This window comes from Balaenoptera borealis, assembly GCF_965194805.1.
Source record: "Balaenoptera borealis genome assembly, chromosome: 2".
In the NCBI taxonomy this organism is placed as follows: domain Eukaryota; kingdom Metazoa; phylum Chordata; class Mammalia; order Artiodactyla; family Balaenopteridae; genus Balaenoptera; species Balaenoptera borealis.
Genome location: NC_138867.1, coordinates 132198543 through 132219930, shown reverse-complemented (window position 1 = coordinate 132219930; position 21388 = coordinate 132198543). Strand labels below are relative to the sequence as shown.

Here is a 21388-nt window from a genome sequence, read left to right as displayed (position 1 = left end):
TGGCTACTTCCTGGACTCTGCTGGGATGGGTTCAAAGTAGAGAAAGTGGAAGAGGGAAGAGTTCCCCGGGTGAGGGAGGGGAACCGGGCCGCAGACTCTCCGGGCCCGGGAATGGATGGTTAGCAGGGTCCCGTCTGGACGCAGGCCCCGACTCCGGGTACGGAAGATCACTTTCGGGCGACAGAAGTGCAGACGTGGGCGGGGACGCAGAGGGAGAGATACGCGGAGGGGCATGTGAGGGGGGACCTAAAGGGGATAGAGAAACTGTCATGAGAGGTTCAGACAGGGTGAAACGGAAGGACCAGGGCCAGAGGACCCGCAGACCGGCGGGATAGAAATCGGATAGAAAGACAGTCGTGGCGGGAAAGACAGAGGGACGATCGGGACAGATAACGTGGAAAGACGTGCAGAAGAGGTGATGGGGGTCTGATGGCGGGTCTTGCAAGGTGGTCAGAAGCTTAGGGTGGCGGAGACCCCCCCCACTGTGGAGACTGGGACTGGCTTGGTCGGTGCGGAAAGAAAAGGAGAGAGGGAAGGGGACCCAAGGGGCTTGGGTGACCCTTCCGCTGGGAAGAATCGGAAGTCGGGATTAGGTCTGGAGGGTGGTCTAGGTGAACCGCGGGGAAGAGAAGGCGCTGCGCAGGAGATGTAGAAAAGGCTGGGCCAATCTCGGCGTGGAGAAGGGCTTGTCGTACTTTGGGCCCTCCCTGGAGCTCTGTAAACTGTAGCTTCTAATGCTTTAAGCCTCCGGGTTTACCCGCGAGGTGACCGCGCCCTGTAGAGCCCCGGAGCTTGGGATTCGGCGCCCAGGACGTCAAACACACACCCAGGACTGTAGGAATATCCTCTAATTCGGCACGCCTAGTCAGGCCACCTCTCCACTGGGTAGCCTGGGGACAAATGAGGGCCAAAGGCCCGAAGGGACTAGCCCAGGGTCAGGCAGTCATGCAGTCTTTTAGGGCTGGGCAGCATTTTCTCAGGGGGAGGGGCGTGGAGGGGACTGGGAGCGTTAGCTAAGCACGTGTACCTATTTTGGTAGTACTAGGTGGCATTGAAGAGGCTTCTGGTTTGTGTCTTGTTGAAATCGGGAAGCTACCAGTTTTCATGTTTAGAAGCAGATGTCCTATGATCTTCAGTTTTCCTCAGTGGCCTTAAACGTATTTGTACCCACTAGCCTAGTAATTTCACATGTGGGTCAGCCATTTTAGGAAATCGGCCTACCGGAGAATATTTTATACACAACAATGTTCATTATGGGATTATTTATAATAGGAAAAATTTTAAAAGAACCAAAAGTTTCACAAGGGAAATGGTTAGATCAACAACCTCACATCTTCAGAATGAGATATTTTGCAGTCATTTGCATTCATAACATTAGTGTAAACGTTTTCTAAATAAAATAATTCACCACTGACTCTTCAACAAAGAGTTGATGAGTTGGAGAAGTGCTTTATTTACGTTAAGTTTAAAATACAGGATATAACATTGCATATGGGATATGATGTGTGTACATCTATGTTTTTAAAAAAAGAAAAAAGAAAAACAACTATTTGTGCCTAAGAAATACACCAAAGTACCAACAGTAATTATGATGGATATTTTTCTCCCTTTATTCTACCTTTGCATTTTCCCCGATAAATATTTCTTGCCTTTACAGTAGGAAAACATAGAATAAAAAATTAATGGAAAAAAGGCAAGTTGAGTAAGATTCTTCCCTCAGAGTTCATATATTCAAAAATAAATTATTGAGCATATAATGTATACTCACTTCAGGGTTGGCTACACGAGGAAGATGAAATATAATCCTTGCTTTAAAAGAGGATATCTTCTAGCAGGGGAGCTCAGACATCAACACGGAAAACAGCTGGGTATCTCTGTACAAGGCAGTGTGTGATGTTGCTTTCAAACCTGATTGGTATGGATAAGAGCTCCTACATTTCCCACATATATTTTTTTCAAAATAGCATTTGCATCCAGCGCCAGGCTACTGCAGTACACATAGTTTCTTCAGCACCAGCTTCCCCTGGCACTACCCTTCTTGTGGGGGAGGGGCAGGGGGTTCTTTTTCCTGGGTGCTCTATCTCAGCCCCAGGAGTATTGTCTGCTCCTTACATCTGCTATTCCTGTATTCTTTAGAGTTCTCTTTACTTCTTACTGGGCAATGCCTCATTACTACAGTCCCCTGTTACAATTAATAAATCTTTATATTAACCTTTCCCTGTTCAAATAACTGTGCGGTTTCTCTCCTAATTACCCCCAGCCTCTATGTTTTTTCTTGGGGGCGGGGCACATGCTTTTAACCATCCTTTACATACAATTTCATAGTCTTTCTTCAAGGAAAGCTTTCTCATAAGCTTTTCCCATGTTGTTATATAGGTTAGTTCCAAATAGTAATATTTGGAAAAAATTCTGATCCCCTTGCTGAGGGAGTAAATCTGTAACTCCAGAGAGGAGATATAAATAAATATTCAGATATTGAAGGAATCAATACAGGAGAGAAGGTTCTGTGGTCTTGTTCTGCTTTGTGTAGGATTTAAGATTCTTGAAATGGCCCAGAGAATCTGACTTGTTACATTTATAACTTTAGGTAATTAATCTACAACGTATGGTTAAGTGCTTAGAAAGATCTGGCTTTTTAGATTTGTTAAGTCTGCCCTGTTGGACATTTAAAGTGTTTGAGAAAATCAGGCATATTAATTTTGTAATTGTAGTCTGAAATGTCTAAGGAAATTTGATTAATTAACGCTGTAAGTCTGTTAAATGTTTGAGGACTGAAGCTACTAAACTTAAGAATTAATTTAATAGTAATCAGAACAAGTGAAAGTGATTGTCCTTATCTTCATACGAAAAATTACTAGACTTATAATGGAATAACAAGATTTGTAAGTTGAACTTAAAGCCTTTAAGAAAAGCTAGGAAATATGTTAATATAAATGTTTCAGACATTAAAAAAAAAAAAAAAAAAAAAAGAAAAGCTAGGTTTTTAAATGGGCAACTTGAGTCAGTAACTATAACATTCTTTTCCATACCCAAACCTACCCCCAGATATTTAAAATTGCAGGTTGATAACCCCCAGCTTTATAATTCTAGCTGAGACCTCTCCTCTGAACTCCAGATAACAACATTCAGCTCTTTGCTTGGAATGCTCCAGAGGCATCACAGACCACGATGTTCAAGTTAACCTTCTCTGACACCCAAACTCATAAGTTGCAACCTGCATCACCCGTGACTCTCCCTTCCTCTCACCCCACTCCAAGCCAACCCATCATCAAGGCACTTTCTTCTACTTCCAATAGATATTTAGAATCTGTCCTCTTGCCTTCATTTTCTGCAGCCAGCCGCCTAGCCCAGCCCACCATCATCTTTTGCCTGAAGTGTTTCACTGGCCTCTGAGCTGGTCACTAAGTCACTTGTTCTCTAGGGAGCATCTACACAAACCAGACCATGCCACACCCTCCTTAAGGCCCCTCACCGGCTTCCCAGTTCATTCTGACACTGCCCCCTGCCATCTCTTTGCCCTGCTCCCTGTGCCTCGGCTCTAATTATTCTTCTGTAAGTTCCTCAAAAAGGCCAAGCTCCTCCCTACCTCAAGGTCTCTGCACTGGCAGTTCCCTCTGACTGGAATGCTGTTCCACCTGCTCCTTTATGGCTGGCTCCATCCCTCAAGCCTTAATGTAAATGTCATCTCCCCAGAGAGATTAAGAGCAGGTGGTTTCCCCCACCCATCTGTTCTCTGTTCAGTGTCTTTTCTTATTTGCATTCATCACAATATGCAATTAATCTCTTTTATTATTATTCTTTTTGTTGTGTGACTGTCTCTCCCATTACAATATAAGCTCCATGAAGGCAGGGACCACGTCTGTATTATTTGCTGCTGTAGCTCGAGTGCATACAACACTAATTCTCCAATTCTGGTGGCTACCAGAGTAGGGACTCAGTCAACGTTTTTTCAAGAAATTAAATATATTCAATGATACCAAGATATTTATTAAGTGAAAAAAGAAAAGATACAAAGCAGTATGTAGAGTATAAGTTCCATTTGTATTTCAAGAAAATTTTATACACACATTCATGCACATATATATATGAAGGATACACAAACTAGTAATTGTGGTTGCCTCTATGGTGGAGACTGCAGGTCAAGGAAGGAAAGGTAGAAAGAATTTGAAGTTAATAACGCTTTTTCCTATTTGAATATTTTACCACGTGACTATATTTCTTTTATAATAACGGTAAGAAAAATACCGTCTTTTGGTACTGTTAGTAGGCGATACAGAATACCAAAAAAAGTAGGAAGAATCTCAAAATAAAGGACAGTCATCTAAATGGAATAAATTTAGCCTTATTTTCCTCATTCAGAGTAGGGCGCCCTACTCTGAAGCACTTGGTTTGAATCCCAGCTCTGCCAATTTATCTGCTGTAGAACCATTGACAACTTAAACTATAAGAGCCTGAGTTTTCTTCATCTATAGAATGAGATAATAGTACTTCTCTTATAGGGCTTTTGTGAAAATCAAATGTGATAAATGTAAAGCACTTAGCACAATGTCTTGCACATAGTAAGTGCTCAATAAGCGGTAGTTATTATTTCATACGTTACATGATGACACCTCTAAGCTTCCCTTTGAGTTCAGGTTTCTGCATGTGAGGGAAAGAGACATCAAAGGACAAGACGGCAGGGTGGCACTGCTTATCTGCCAACTGTTCACTTTCCACATGGGCGGTCTCCATATCCATCTGCCCAGCAATGATTGGGAAAGTACTTGATTATTTTATTGCATCTTAATCACATAAAATTGTGTCAATGGAAAAGTGAAAGTACCAACAGTAGTGATGTGACGCATGTGCATATCAAGCAAGTGAGAATGGGAGAAAATGTTTGCAAATCATATATCTGATAAGGGACTTTTATACAGGATATATAAAGAACTCTTACAAGTCAATAATAAAAAGACAAGCCAATTAAAAAGTGGGCAAAGGGTTTGAATAGGTATTTCTCCAAAGAGTGTATACAAATGGTCAATAAGCACATGAAAAGATGCTCAACATCACTAATAATTAGGGAAATGTAAATGAAAACCACAATGAGATATTACTTTACACAAACTAGGATGGCTACAGTCAATAAGACAGACAACAGCAAGTGTTGGTGAAGATCTGAAGAAATTGAAACCTGCATCTATTGCTAGGAGGGATGCAAAGTGGTGACACCACTTTGGAAAAACAGTTTAGCAGCTACTCAAAATGTTAAACATAGAATTACCAGATGACCTAGCAATTCCACTTTTAGGTATCTACCCAAGAGAAATGAAAGGGTACATCTACACAGAAACCTGTACATGAATGTTCATAGCATTATTCACAATAGCCAAAAACATGGAAACAACCCAAATATCTATCAACTGATGAATGGATAAACAAAATTCTATCCAGAAGATGGAATATTATTCATCTATAAAAAGAAATCAAGTACTGATACATGCTACAGTATGGATAAACCTTGAAAACATTATGCTAAGTGAAGGCCAAACACAAAAGGTCATATATTTCATGATTCTATTTATGTGAAATGTCCAGAAATGGGAAATCCATAGAGACAGTAAGATTAGCAGTTGCCAACGGCTGAGGGGCTTGGGGTCGGGGGGCTGGGGTGGGGGGGTGACCGCTAATGGGTACAGGGCTTCTTTCTAGCGGGACAGAAGTGTTCTGGAATTAGGAAGTGGTGATGGCTGCACAACCTTGTGAATATACTAAGAACGTTGTATTATACACTTTAAATGGGTGAATTACAGCTCAATAAGGCTGTTTAAAAAAGGAAGTATGTGTATCATTAACTCTTTATAATTGATATAAAGATAGAAATAATTAGATTTCATGTGGAATCAAAAAATGGTACAAATGAAATTGTTTACAAAACAGAAATAGAGTCACAGATGTATAAAACAAACTTGGACGGTTACCAGGAGGGAAGTGGGGGCAGGGATGAATTGGGAGATTGGGATTGACATATACACACTACTATGTATAAAATAGATGACTAATAAGAACCTACTGTATAGCACAGAGAACTCTACTTAATACTCTGTAATGACCTCTGTGGGAAAAAGAATCTAAAAAAGAGTGGATATATGTGTAATTATATATGTATATATGTAATTTTTGTATATATGTATAACTGATTCACTTTGCTGTACAGCAGAAGCTAACACAACATTGTAAATCAACTATACTCCAATAAAAATTTTTAAAAGATAACATTTTACTGACTTAAAACTGGAAAAAAAGAGAAATAACTAGATTTATTGAAAGGAATGAATCTTTAGCCTCCACTGGATGTTCTTAAGCCTGCTTTTTGATTTGTGAAGGAAAACAATCAAATTGAAGTTATATTAGCCAAGACTGGATATATATCATCAAAGATTGTGTCCAAAAATGCAAGTGTAATTGGAAGAGTTATACCATATTTTATCACCTAGGAACAGATGTGCTCTGTTGACAGAATGCATTTGTTGTTTGACTTTTGAGATTAGTCACATTTTCAGAAATGAATTTATGTATGGATGTAGGGGCCTGTGTATACTCTGTCATGGGGAAGGCAAAAATTCCCTTAGCCCTCTCCACTTCTTTCTTTAATGCTAGGTTACCAAGCAAGTTTCTAAGGAATAATTTAGCTGAGACTAGGAAACTGCATGTAATTATTTGCCTCCCTGGAAAATTCTAATGCCCATGAAAAAATCAAGTTTTGATTTATCCATCAATCTTCTGTGAGTGTGGTCAGGAAGAAGCCCCAGAAAGCTGTTTTATTTTGGCCCTCATTAAATATGCAACTAACAGTGACATAAATCATGAGTATTAATAAATCTCACAAAACGAAAATTCCAGAGATAGATAGGTATTTGGTTCAACAATAGCTCAACAATTTCCAAAGTCCGAATCAGTTCTGCTAAGAGCTGGGGATAAAATGGTGAGCAGTACAGAAAGAGCATTACCCTCATGAAGTCCAGTGGAGGAGAAAGACATCAAACACCTAAATGAAGGAATAAAATAACTGATAATTAAAATAATCCTCATTTGCTAATTTTGTGTTTGCAAATTCGCCTACTCACTAAAATGTACTTGTAACCTCAAAACCAATACTTGCTGCACTTTTGAGGTCACTTCTGGACGTGTGCATGTGTAGAGTGGAGAAAAATTGGAGTCACCCACCACGCATGTTCCCAGCTGAGGTCAATTCAGCTCTCACACTGTAAACAGAAGTCCTTCTTGCCATCTTATTCTGTGTTGCACTGTTTACATTTTTGTGCTTTAGTTGATGGCTTTGGTTTAAAATGCCCTGTAAGCACAGTGCTGAGGTACTGCCTAGCGTTCCTAAGCACAGAAGGCTGGGACGTGCCTGACGGAGAAAAGATATATGTTAGATAAGTTTCATTGAGGCATGAGTTATAGTGTTGTTGGCTGTGAGTTCAACGTGAATGAATTAATGATCTATATGAAATGAAGTGTCTTTAAACAGAAATGCACATAAAACAAGGTTATGTATTGATGGCTTGATGAAAATGTGGTGACCAGAGGCTGGCAGGAACCTAATCCTGTGCTTCCCCTAGGAGCGATGGGTCTGTATTCGCTCATTTGGTGTCCATGGTGACTTTATAGAACGAAACTGCTGTGAATCACGAGAACAGACTGTGTTATTAGGATAAGTGTGAGGAGGGGAGCTACAGAGGTGCTGAGAATGAGTGAATGATGTGTTTGGGTCTGTTCTTGACAGAGAAGCCTCTGGGGTGAGGTGACAGTTGGGCTGAGACCCAAAGGGTGAAAAGAAGCTGCAGAGCCTCTTGGGTGAGGTGACAGTTGGGCTGAGACCCAAAGGGTGAAAAGAAGCTGCAGAGCAGGTGGAGAACATTCCAAGCAGAGGGACCAGCGGGGTCTGGAGGTGGGAAAGCCTTGGCCTGTGTGGGCACCTAAGCCCTGTTAGGACGTGATGGAGAAGCAGGCAGGGGCCAGCTCCAAAGGACCTTTTGGGCCTGGCTAAAAAGTTTGGGTCTTATTCTAAAGGGCTGGAGTAAAGCTGCAAGCTGTAAAATAGTGCAAACTGCAACCTGTAGGCAGTGCAGCAGGAATCAAGTTATTCTCTTCTCACCTGTGTCCTTGTTTGTTCTCATCACTAGGCTCTAGAGGTTGCAGGTGGTCCCTTATTTACCTGTCTTTTTCCAGGGCCGAGGATAGAGCTGGGATAAACCACTCTGGGCACAGAGCATGGACCACCACGAGCCCACAGTACATGTTTCAGTATGGTTTGTTGATTGAATTCTGCAGCTGTAGCTGTGAAGCAACCGTAGCGAGGACTCTCCTAGAACCTGGACAAATCTGGAATTTCGGCCTCTGCCTCCCAGGCTGACTGATAGGCCAGCGGTGGGGAAGCTGAGCTCTCAGCTCCAGCAAAGGCAGACCCTCCATCCCCTTCTCCCCATCCCCAGGCAGGAGCTGGCAGGAGATCAGACCCTGCTTCAATTTCAAGTAGCTCATGAACGAAGGCTGTAAAGTTGCTAAGAAACCTGCTTTTTCTGAGGGCTCACCGTGTGTTCTTTTGTTTCTATGGCGTTGTGTGTGTGAGAGTGGGTGTGAAGTGTGCCCGGGGCTGTCACCCTGCCAACCTGAATCAAGTCAGACTTGAAGGCAAGAGCCGCAGGCCGCCCTGAGCACCATTTGGGACGCCAGGTATTGCCAAGCTGGGCAGCCCAGGCATTGAGGGTGAACAAAAGAAGAGCCAGCTGCCTGAGGCCAGAGATTGGCAGAGCTGTGAGCAGCTGCAGGAAGGAAGCTTCGGATGCCGAGTCCTGGACCCACTTCACCAGAAGCCCAGAAGCTCGAGGGTGGGAGACACCAATAATAGAACCAGGAGGGGATCCCATCCCGTAGCTGAACTTGGAAAATAAATCCTTAACACGATCTGGGCCATTGCAAAATACTGGATGCAAGATTTGTGGAACTAGAATATTCCAGGTTGACCGTTATCTAATTTGCTCCCCTTCTTCTCATGGTTGTAAGGAGAATCTGAGGCCCAGGGAGAGGAAGGGACTTTCTCAAGGGCAGATAGCATATAACAAACATAGTAGAACTCACTATAGGATCTGTGGGCTGTGACTGGAGGAAAAAAAGGCCTGAAGTGTAATCTGAAACTAGATTATTCATCCATTTGTCCATTCATCAAATACTTATTGAGTCCTAAGTGCCAGGAGCCCCGAAGTCCCAACCCCACCTCGAGAAAAGGAAAATGCAAACCTTTGAGCACACTGGCAAATTCTCTGAATCTGTTTCCCAATAAGTATGCCAACAACACAAAAGAGCTCCCACTGTGTGTCTGGCTAAGCGCTTTTTTACCTTGAATTCTCCTCTTGCTTGCAGACTTGGGAGGATGAGGGGCTAAAACGGATGAGAAACGTGATCTTCTCCCCTCCCCCCCTCAGCTGTCAGTGACTTTGAAGAGGCACCTGAGGGCCAGTTGCCCTGGATTTGTTTCTCACTCTGCGGGCTCCAGGTGCCTAGTACGTGCCTAGCACCTTGAACAACTCATTCCTGGCTCTAGACGTCCGTCAAAGGCACAACTGACGCCCTCACTCTGCCCAAACCCTTTAATGGTTCCTGCTGCTTTTAAAATAAAGATCAGAGACTCGGTAACACGGCCCCCGCAAGGCCCTGCAGGGCCTGGCTCGGTTTGCCCCTCCTTCTCGTCTCCTCTGTCTCTCCCACTCTGCTCCAGCTCACTGACCTTCATACCTGTCATGCTCGCCCCACAGGGTCTTTGCCCAGGCTGCCCCTACACCTGGAATGTTCTTCCCTCCCTTTATTTCCTAGTAAAATCTTTTTAAAGAAACCATTAAAATGTTTAGAATTCATGGGTGATAAAAGATTTTTCGAACAACAACAACAAAAAAAAACACGAGTTACAAAAGACAATATCTACCTTCCTGTTCCAGGGCACAAACCTGCCGCAGTGGCCAGCGATCAGATCCCCCTTTCTGTTCATCAGCCTTCTCCAAGCCACGGTCCACAGCGCCCTCTAGTGGGCTCTGAACGACAGCACCAGGATAGCTTCTGTTCATGGCCTCCTGCAGCCCCACCCCAAGACTCAGCCACAGGAGCACAGGTGGAGCTGGAATCATCATCAAAAAACTCACTTCACTGTGTAAAACTGGGACCTAGCTAGGGGGCAGGATTTGCACAAGATCTCACCGAGTCTGTTGCAGAGCCGGGGCAACCAGTGTTCTTTCCACTCCATGGTATTACATAATCGAATACTCAGAAGCATCACAATGCTTTGGTAAGCAGGGACTTGTGGCTCATGGGTGAACGTAAGACACGAGCTAAGCCTGTTTCATATTTTCACTGAAATCCTCCACTCGTGGGTGTGGTCTTTGGGTGTAAGACCCTTTGTGGGCTACCCCGTCTAAGTCTGTGAACTCCTTCTGTGCCTCCAACACGGGAACTCCTTCCTGCCTCAGGGCCTTTGCACTGCCTGTTCCCTTTGCCCGGAATGCTCCTCCACCAAACTGCCTCTTGGCTCATACTCCCTCCTCATATCATCCATCTCTCACGGAGGCATTCCCTGAGTATCCTACCTCACATTGATCCCTACCCCAGTCTCTAAAATACCTTGTTTACATCCTTCATAGCCCTATTCACACCTGAAATCATGGTGGTGAGTTGTCTGAGGTCTGCCTTCCTCTCTAGAACGATGGCTGTTGGGAATTTATTCTGGACCTAGCGGAGGCCCTGGGCACTGAGCGGGTGCTCGACGAATACACGGGGAATGATGGACTGGAGAATGGCGCAGCACAAGGAATTAGCCAGAGACCACATTAGAGAAAAAGTCTGGAGGTTTACTCAACAACAGTCACAATCACAGTTGTACATGGTAAGTCAGGTCTTCACAAAGGCTCACTTTTCCAGGCAGGGGATGAGAGGTTGGTGGTCTCGAGCTTTCTCTATGGAATCCCAGGTCTGACTTCTCAAATATTCCTTGCTTGGAATCCCTTTGGGATCCACCTTCAAGCCTGTAACAGAGCAGGACCCTGACCTTGTTGGCTGGCATGGCTGAATCAAAGCCATTTTGGGAGTGGATGTTAAGAGGACCTTGTCGCTTGGAATGTAGGTCCAACTCCCACCCCAAAGGTGACAGTGGGCCTTGGCTCAAGATCAAATTTGAACAGATATATTACTTGGATTTTCACAAAAATGCATCAGTTGAAAGCAGAAAAGAATTCCAGGACAGAACTCACTCCTTGCCCTTCTCCCACACTTAGAAATCTTCAGAAAACTTAATTAAAAATGCATTGCCTTCTAAGAATTACAAAGGATCACCCAATCTGTGCAAACAAGGGATCCCTGAAGCAAGGAGTCCAGATTTCTCAGTTACTACTGTAAAGTGCTTCGCCACTCTTTTGAAACTTCAGAGACGAAAAGTAGAGATGCACAGAAAGAAATATGGTGCCATCTTCAAGCACATCACCTATTTCTTAAGGAGAAAAAGAAATTCAACAGGTGGCGAATATAACGTGGACTTTGGGAATCCAACAAGATTCAACAAGAACTACGTCTTCAACAAGAACGGCTCTTCCTCCCCAGGTCCTAAGGTTGTATCTCCCATTAGATCTCTTTTGTGGATGTACTCCCTTCTGCCTCTGAGCTATTTCTTCCAAAAATAGGGAACTGATAGCTCCTGGACTGTTTTAAAAGTTGAAAGCTCCAACTGGAAGCACAAGGTGGAATGGCTTTTCACACATGTGCCTGCACGCTTAGCCACCTCCTCCAAGGCCTTGTACTGACAGTGAAGATGCTCTCTGCATTCCAAAATGTTTCTGGAGTCCCCCTTTGGAAAGGCTGCTGGTGGGCCACACAGGCATGATACTTTCTAGCCATACCCTGTTTTGTGATCTCATGCTCAGAAGAAAGGCTTTAAAGGAAAAAGTGTCCACATTCTCACCCATTACCTGGCTGACAGCACCTCCACAGGCTCTTGGCTGTTTGACTGACCATCAGCCGGGGTGGAGCAGGGACCTGGATCCTCGAGCCAGGTGGTTTTCCAAAATGAAGACAGAACAATGGGTGGCTAGTATGTGCGTTCAGTTGGCCAGTTAACAAATGGACTTCTCTCCTTCCTTCCTTGATTACAGGCTATGTCAAGTCTCGGCACCTACAGATGTGGGCTCAGCGATTACAAATGCCAGAGTGCTCAGAGGACCTGCCCATCCCTTGCTGAGGGTGCAAAACCAGACTCAAAAGGAGAACCAAAGGATGGAAAAGAGGACGACTGAGGACTGCTTGCCGCTGCTCCTGCTATCCACATGCGTCCTGTCACCCACTTGGAGTGGGACCATTTGGAAACCTAGCCAGTGCTCCGCACTCCACCTGGGCGTGGGATTGGGGGCTGCAGGCGTGGCTTCCAAACAGGGCCCTCTCCCAGGGGCTGCTGAGGCCCTTCTTGGCCACAGATTAAACGAGCCATCCAGTCACCCTTTAAATTTGGGGTGTTACTTGCATTAAATGGAATAACTTCTGGCCTCTGGCCCTTGGGAGGCATTGCTGTCTCAGATCCTGCTCTAGGCCCAACGCCTCCTGCTTGAAATTAGACATTAAGACACACACACTCATCCAACAGGAACTGCACACACCACCAAAAATGTTTCCCCTCCCCCCAACCCCGCCCCTTTATGTCTAGCAAGGCACTAGGAAATGATTCAAGTTTAGGGATTGGCTGTACATTTGCATTTTTTCTTTTTAAAAGGCACAGTTTTTATTTTAATGATGCTGAATTACTCTCTGATGATGAATCCTAACTCAGTTCTCCCAAATTGCGACACTCTTGTTATCCTAGATTCTGGAATGGGTCTCATCTTTGACTCCTTCCTACAGAAGGCCACTTCTAAAGATATAGACTCCCTTGGAAAAGACACCAGGGATCGACAAGCAGGCTTTGTAAGCACGGGGCCGCCTCTCCTGCAGGCAGGTGGCCAGAGCAGGGCTTGTGCTGAGGCAGAAGTGGAAGTGACACTTTGCCCGCTGCACGCTTAATCGGGGTGGTGGTGGCTGGGAGTGTTTACTTCCCTCCCCAGATAATTGACAGCCTTGAGATCAGCCAGCATCTCAAAGGCAGATTCGTGGCTCTGCTCCCAGATTTACGTCTCAGTTATTTCATTGGTAAATAACACAATCGAGAGGCTCAACTCTAATTGGAATACTGATTCAGGGACTTCCTGGGCTAGCTGGCAGAAGCCGTGGGCTGTAGACTGCGATTTCCATTTCTGAATCAGTGGGTGGCAGGCTGGTTACAGAAACACTTCCTATTAGTTTGGGAGCCCTCTGGGAGGCTGACACATAATTAACAAAGCAAAAGGTAAACACAAAGGACCGGCATGGAGCTAGGTGCACGTCTGTTCATGGGACACTGGGATCTGTTCTCCACTGCAGCTGTGACCATGGTGGCAGGTGGCAGGGCTTCAGGTCTGGGCTGAGGACCGTGTCACACCAAGGCCTCCAGTAAGAGCTGATGGACACAGGTCCCCTGCCCCCTCCCCCAGCACCACCAACCTTGGACTTCACAGATTGTCTCTAGGCTGGGGGCTGCCTCGAATGTTTTACACTTGGCTGGCTAATCACAGCATCCTAGAAATCCATATTGGATGCTAGAATACCAGAATCCTATGTGGCATTCTAGTTTGTGATCACAGTACAGAGTTCTTTAAAAGTTCTAGAATTCCATATGAGAACCAGAACCACGATGAGTCAGAGGCTAGGCATCGTGCCCACGGTTCACCCTGGAGGCCTGCGGACCTCACACCTCTGTTTCTCTCCTGAGGCAGGCAATTGGCCGAGAGAGAGAGAGAGAGAGAGAGAGAGAGAGAGAGAGAGAGAGAGAGAGAGAGAGAGAGAGGGAGGGAGAGAGAGAGAGAGAGGGAGAGAGAGAGAGGTGGAAGCACTGATGAGGGAAATTCAGCCAGAATTTCTAGTTTGGAGGTCTTTTACTGGGCCCGTGCCACAGGCCCAAGGCCATCTGAAACACAGTCCTGAAAAGCTGGTGGCTGGGCTGTCCTTGTGCCTGGAGAGCACTAAAATGGGCATTTCGAGTACCCTGAGAGCAAGGGGAGACATCCTGTCTGTCCACGGCTGCAAAGGAATATCTGCGGGTCGCGCTGCTGCCCCCAGGCCTGGCAGCTGGCCAGTGGTCAGTACTGAACACTCGGAGGGCCCGAGGCATGGCTTTCGACTGCATCTCCTGGGGCTGTGACAGAGAACAGACGCTGGGCAGGCAAAAATTCAAAAGCTGAAACCAGTGGCCCCAAGAAAGACTTTTTCCCTTCTGCTGCAGATGGGTGGCACTGGTGCTAAGAGCTGCCCCCCTACAGACAGAATTTGTCTCTCTCTCTGCAGGACTGTCATGTATGAGCCACCTGAAGGCTAGGCAGCCTCGGAGGACTCATTTTAGGGTGGTCTAGGGCTGCCCTGGCAGTCCTCCCGCATAATGCTCAAGAGAACGTGGTGACAAAGTTGAAAAGGCTCTCCTGGATTTCCATGATGCCGCCAGGGGTGCAGCAGGCTCTGCTCTTGAGCGGGGCCTCTTGTGGGGTCTGCTCTCTATCCCGCCTCCACCACTCGGGGCCGGCAGGGCCAGGCGGACACCTGGCCCAGCTTCAAGCGCCCCCTCTGCCCTGGCCCGGCTGGCCAGCAGCTTTTATGTGACGGAGTCCGCAGAAGCCCTGCCTCTCCTGGGAGAGGGAGGCTGCAGTGAATGCCGGAGAGGACCCTGCCAGGCCTGCCACGGGAACGGGAAGGCTCAGTTGCTATTGAATTTTTCCAAGACTGTTGAGTTGGTGTGTTCAAACAGCCACTGCTGAGTGGGAGAGGAGGGGTTGCAGGTGTTCATGAAGATCCTGTGGTCACGTTCACTGCAGTCCACGCAACTGCCGCTGACGGGGTGATACAGGGTCTGGTCCTGCAAAACAGGCAGGTTATCAGCCGGGCCACGCTGGGGAGGTGAACAAACAGCAGCAGCGGTAACAGCAAGGAGGCAGGGAGGCTTGCAGACCTGTCTGGCTCTCCTCTCGAGCACACAGTGGGCACTGCCCGCCTCCCTTGCAGCTGGCCTTGTCACGTGCCTGAGCTGTGCCCGCTGGGATGCGGGCAGAAGTGATGCCTGCCACTTCCGGGCCGGGGCCCTAATCACTGCCCATCTCCAGTCAAATTTCATTGGCTTTCAAGGTGGTTTTTTTTAAAGAAATGGGCTCAGCTGCCCACATTTAAGATTCTAGAGACTTCAAATAAAAAGCTGAATTTCTGCTTTCTCTTGATGACTGGAGAGTCGGGCATGGTAGGTCTGTGGAACAAATGTGTGAGGGAGGGGCTCTGGGGAGCAGGAGTGAGGCACCACATTTTTTTTTTTTTTTAAATCAAGCAGGCTTCCCTGTTCCCCCCACACCCTGTCTTACTTTGCGGTACTTCCACAGCTGGTTGCCCTTCATGCTGTGGCAGTCGTAGAGGGTGACGGGGCTGGTGTGGGAGATGGCGTCGAAGCAGAACTTCTTGGTGTGCTGGGGGTCTCCAGGCCGGATGTCCTCTCTCCAGGTGAAGGTGAACACCTGTACACACAGGCACATCGTGACGCAGGCAGCAAAGTTAGGGGACTCTCTTTTTTTGTAATTATGGGGAATTTTAAACACAGGGGTCCAGAAAAAAGTTTATTGACCACACCTGTCCCAGTGACCCAGCTTCGAGGATTACCAACTCACGGCAAATCTTGTTACAGCCTTCCCCTCACCATATCCCACCCACACGTTATTTTGAAGCAAATCCTGGACATCCTGCCACACCAGGTGTCATGACTTCAGTAAATGCCACGCTAACAATGAAAAGTTATCACAGAATCTTCCATGTCATCAAATATCTTGAGTTCAAGTGTTCTCAGACTGCCTTACACGTTTCTTTTCACAGTCAGTCTGTTTGAATCAGGATCCAAACCAGGTTCACATATTGTATTTGGTCAATAAACTTTCTTTTCAGCAGCTTTATTGAACAATATTTGGCATGTGATAAATTGCCCACATTTAAAGTGTACAGTTTGATAAATTTTGACATAGTTGACACCTGTGAAACCATCATCATCGTCAAGGTAGTGGACGTATCCATCACCCCAAAAGCACCCTCACACGCCTCTGTAATCTTTTCCTCCTGTCCCTCTCCACTCCTCATGCCCCTAGGCAATCACTCCTCTGCTTCCCATCACTAGAGATTAGTTCACAATTTCTTGAATTTTATATAAAAGGAATCAGACAGTATGTATTTTTTTGGTCTGATTTATTTCACTCAACACAATTCTGTTGAGAGTCATCCATGTTATAACAACATTTATTAGTAGTTCATTCCTTGTTATGGTCAAGTATTATTTCACTGCATGGTACTCAGTTTACCTGTTCTTGGACATTTGGGTTGTTTTCAGTTTTTGGTTATTTGAAATAGAGCTGCTACGAACACGTGTGTACCAGCCATTGTATGGACGTATACATAATTTCTTCTCTCGTGGATAAATCCCTTGAAAAGGGATGGCTGAATCCACGTGTAACTTTCCAAGAAACTGCCAAACTGGTTTCCAAAGTGGTTGTACCAGTCGCATTCCCACCAGCGGTGTGTGCATGGTTCCAATTCATCTACGTCCTTGCCAACCCTTGGTATGGTCAGTCTTTTTAATAGATTATCATTTTAATTTCCATTTCTCTAATAACTATGAAGTTAAGCATGTTTGATGTGTTTATTTGCCACTGACATGCCTTCTTTGCTAAAAATGTCTGTACATACCTTTTGCCCATTTTTAAATTGCATTGCTTATTTTCTTATTAAGTTTTGAGAAATTTTATACTCTAAATATAAGTTCTTTATCAGATATATGCTTTGTAAACATTTTCTCCCTGTCTGTGGCTTGCTTTTCTATTTTCTCAACACTATCTTTTAAAGAACAGAAGTTTTTCATTTTGAAGAAGTCCAATTTATCAATTTTTTTCTTTTATGAATTGTCCTTTGGTGTTGTATCTAAGAAATCATGGCTTGGGTTACCAAGGTCACAAACACTTGTGCCTATGTTTTCTTCTAAAATATTTTGTTTTAGGTTTTATGTTTAGGTCAATGCTCCATTTTGAGTTAATTTTTGTATATAGTCTAAGGTATTTATTGAAAAAATTTTTTTGCATATGGATATGCACCACTTGTTGAAAAGATTACATTTTGTGCACTAAATTTCCTTTGAACATCTGCAAAAGTTGGCTGTCCACATACGTGTGGGTCTATTTTTGGACTCTATTCTGTTCCATTTATCTTTCTTTATGTCAATATGACACCTTTAATTACTGACATTTTATGATACATCTTGAAATCAGGTAGTGTTAGTCTTTAACTTTGTACTTCTTTTGAAATTTTGTTTTGGCTATTCTAGGTCCTGTCCATTTTCCATATGAATTTTAGAATCAGTTTTTCAATTTTTACAAAAAAGCTTACTAGAATGTTAGGATTCTGTTGAATTTATATATTTCTTTGGATAGAATTGATATCAGTTATTGGGTCTACTAACCTATGAACATGGTATGTATCTTCATTTATTTAGAACTTCTTTAGTTTCTATCAGCAATGTTTTGTAGTTTTCAGTACACAGGTTTTTCACATCTTTTGTCAGTTTCACACCTGAGTATTTCATATTTTTTGTCATTGTAAATGCTTGTTTTTAATTTTAACTTCTGATTCTTCATTATTAGTATATAGAGAAACAACTGACTTTTGTATCATGCAACTTTGCTAAACTCAGCTATTAGTTCTGGTAGCTTCTCTGTAGATGTTATTGAATTTTCTACATAGATGATCACATACTCTGCAAATAAAGTCAGTTTTTGTTCTTTATTTCCCACCTGGATGAAATTATTTTTTTCTTGCCACAGGTTAGAACCTCCAGAACAGTGACAAATAGAAATGATAAGGTTGGAGTCCCTGTCTTGTTCCTGATCTTAGTGGGAGAGCATTCAGATTTTTACCATGAAGTATGATGTTAGCTGTAGAATTTTTACAGATGCCCTTTATCAGGTTGAGGAAGTTCCTTTCTAGTCCTGGTTTGCTGAGAGTTTTTATTAGAAATGGATGTTAGATTTTGTCAAATGGTTTTTCTGGGTGTGCTGAGGTGATCATATGGTTTTTTCATTTTGTTAACGGTGAATCATATTGATTAATTTTCTAATGTTAAACCAACCATTCATTCCTGGGATAAATTACACTTAGCCATGATGTATTATCCTTTTCATATATTGTTGGATATAATTTTCTAAACTTTTGTTTAGAACTTTTGCATCATGTTCATGAGGGATATTGCTCTGTGGTTTTCTTATAATGTTTTAGTCTGGTTTTGCTATTAAGGTAATGCTGGCCTCATAAAATAAGGTGGGACGTAGTCCCTCCTTTTCTGGAAGACTTTCTGTAGAATCAGTAACTTATCTTCTTTAAGCATTTGAGAGATTTCACCAGGAACTCTATCTGAGCCTGTAATTTTCTTTGTGGGAATATTTTCAACTACAATGTCAATTTCTTTGATAGAACCAGGGTGTTTTCCACTCAGGCTGGTGAGAACAGGCATTATTCCTGGCCCAGGTCAGTAAGAGGGCTGTATCACACCCCCATCATCACTGGCTCAGGAAACCCAACGTGTGAGAGCCCCAGGACTTCTCCAGAACTCTTGGGAAGGACATGCCTTTCCACTGGGTGGCTGGCAGCCTATGCTGCTGGTGGTCACATCTGCCACCACATGGGAAGACAGCCAGGTTAAGGATGGAGCCAACAGAGAGGGAAGTAGAGCTGAGACCCTAGAGAGATCCTGATGACATCATCTAGACTTTTCAGTGACACAAGCCAGTAACTGCCTCTTTCTGTTGATGGCCACTTGGGCTGGGTGTCTGTCATTTGTAACCAATAGTCCAGACTGATGTGCAGGGTTCCTCTTTCCAAGGTGTTCAGGAGGCTCTTATAATGCGTACCCTGGGCTGACCTGTGACTCATCATTTTTTTTTTTTGGCTGTGCTATGTGACATCTTAGCTCCCCGACCAGGGATCGAACCTGCGCCCCCTGAATTGGAAGCATGGAGTCTTTTTTAAAAATTTTTGGCTGCGTTGGGTCTTCTTTGCTGCGCGTGGGCTTTCTCTAGTTGCGGCGAGTGGAGACTACTCTTCGTTGCGGTGCGCGGGCTTCTCACTGTGGTGGCTTCTCTTGTTGCGGAGCACAGGCTCTAGGGTGCACGGGCTTCAGTAGCTGTGGCACGCGGGCTTCAGTAGTTGTGGCACACAGGCTCAGTAGTTGTGGTACGTGGGCTCTAGAGCACAGGCTCAGTAGTTGTGGCGCACGGGCTTAGTTGCTCTGCGGCATGTGGGATCTTCCTGGAGCAGGGCTCGAACCCGTGTCCCCTGCACTGGCAGGTGGATTCTTAACCACTGCGCCACCAGGGAAGTCCCGAGACTCATCGTTGACCCATGGCCTCTCCCTCCCAGTCCTGACCATGTGAGTACTGCAGGCCGCGATGGCACAGAGAGCCCGACTACTGGTCCTGAGGAGCGGCCCTTACCTGCATGTTGTTCCAGGCGGCCTCCCCTCGGCCCCGGACGCAGCTCTCCAGCCTCAGTGGGGAGCCCAGGGCCCCATGCTTCGTGTCTGCACACAGCCCTGTGCCCACATTGCGGATCTGGACAAGAAAGAAGCAAAGAGTGGACCAGTGAGCCACCTCGAGATACATGCCTGGGCCCCTACTGGGGTGGGAGGAGGGAACCAAGGCAGAGGCATCACATGGGCTGAGTGCTGAATTGTCCTAATAAAGCTTGCCCTGGGTTGGTGGGTGGGCCTTGAGCCTCTCAATAAAGGAACACAGAGAGCCGCTCTGCTAAACCCTGCTTTGTCCTAGAGCACGCAGAGTCCTGGGGTGGTGGCGGGAGCCTGGAGGGGAGGGGCTGTTAAAAGGAGGACTCCCCGGCTCCTCTCCCCAAGAATTTGACCCAACAGGTCCAGGGATCAAATTTTCCCCTCATTCCAGGTGATCTAGAGACTATGCCTTGAAAACCACTCTAGAAAAGGTGTAGGGCCTTTGTCGTCGGGCCTTGGAGGCTCCGCCTTTCAGGGCGGGTGAATGGGAGGCTCCCAAGAGGAACAGTGGTCTCACTAAGGTGGGGGTGGCGTGTGGGGAGGAACACCGTGGGAGCGTGGCCAGCCAGCACGGACAGCAGGCAAGCCACCGTGCCAGGTGCTGGCATCACATCGTGCAGCTCCTACTTCACAGACGTGGCTCCTCGTTCGACTGAGGGGTAGGGGGTGTCGGGGCTCAGAAAAGGCCAACTCCAATGTCCGGCTGCAGGGGTCTGACCACCCAGCTGCCGTGTTCTGCATCCACCACTGTGTCCGAGAGGAGGCCACGCTCCCCGGCGCCGCCCCCAGCCAGCGTTTGATGGAGGCAGGCCCACCCCCGGGGAGATGCGCGCTCCTCTGGCAGGTGATTTGGCCAGAAGACTGCCTTTTAACACGGCCAGACTTCCTTAGAGCCTCACTGCAGGCTGGGACCCTTCTTCCCCAGCATCACGGTCTGACGGCTCTCCCTGCCTCCCTGCTCAATTCTTTCCTCAGGCGTTGCCCCAGTAAGTCTCTTGCACGTCTAGTCCCATCTTGGTGTCTGCTCCTCGGAGGACCTGAACTAACATCGGGGAGAAAGCCAATAAAGCGGCAAAGAAATGAAGAGCTTCATGAGGGAAATCAAGATGACACCTTGTCTAGAAAACTCGTGCTGGTGTCGGGCGGGGCTAGGCAGATGGCTTAGTTGGGAACGGTCCCTCTAAGTTGCTGTGTGAACAAGTAACATCTGATGTTTCTGCCGGCCCAGCGCATGTCTCTCCTCCTCTGGTAAAAATGCCCTGATTTTCCACGGGGCCACGGCTCCTGGCCCATCCCGTGGCCAGAGCATCCATCCTACCCTTGCTTCCCCCTTCTTCCAAAGGCCATAGTGATTGGTGCAGGATCCAAGGATAAGACTTCAATCCTGGACCTTTGCTGGCTCTACTACTGGGAAAGAGGTGTTTACTTTCTGCTGGGTTGGGCCAAGCTTGGGGTTTCTCAGCCTGAAGCTTCTGGGAGCCAATCAGAACTGGCTTCAGCTGCACAAAGAGGAACGCTGGTCAAAGACACAGGAGGGACTGGGGAGCCCTATCATGTCCTTTCTGTGATGCTTCCCTGGATGAGCCAACTACTTCAGCAGCAGATAACAGCACAGAAGCAAAGGGAAGGAGGGGGCAACCCACAGTTCCTTTCCCTTCAGTTCTTTCTCATTCATCAGTA

The 21388-nt window shown here is 45.8% G+C and overlaps 1 protein-coding gene across 3 annotated transcripts in view; it reads right to left on the bottom strand.

Moving 5' to 3' along the window:
* Positions 1-10859: 10859 nt before the first annotated feature.
* GALNT10 (polypeptide N-acetylgalactosaminyltransferase 10) overlaps positions 10860-21388 on the bottom strand; it is a 223682-nt gene continuing 213153 nt past the window's right edge. For all 3 annotated transcript variants that reach the window (XM_082379088.1, XM_082379089.1, XM_082379087.1), the window contains exons 10-12: positions 19638-19754; positions 15483-15632; positions 10860-14989 (exon numbers count right to left, since the gene is read on the bottom strand). In XM_082379088.1, the coding sequence (XP_082235214.1) occupies positions 14831-14989; positions 15483-15632; positions 19638-19754 (426 nt within the window). In that variant the 3' untranslated portion in view covers positions 10860-14830. The remainder of the gene's footprint in view (positions 14990-15482; positions 15633-19637; positions 19755-21388) is intronic.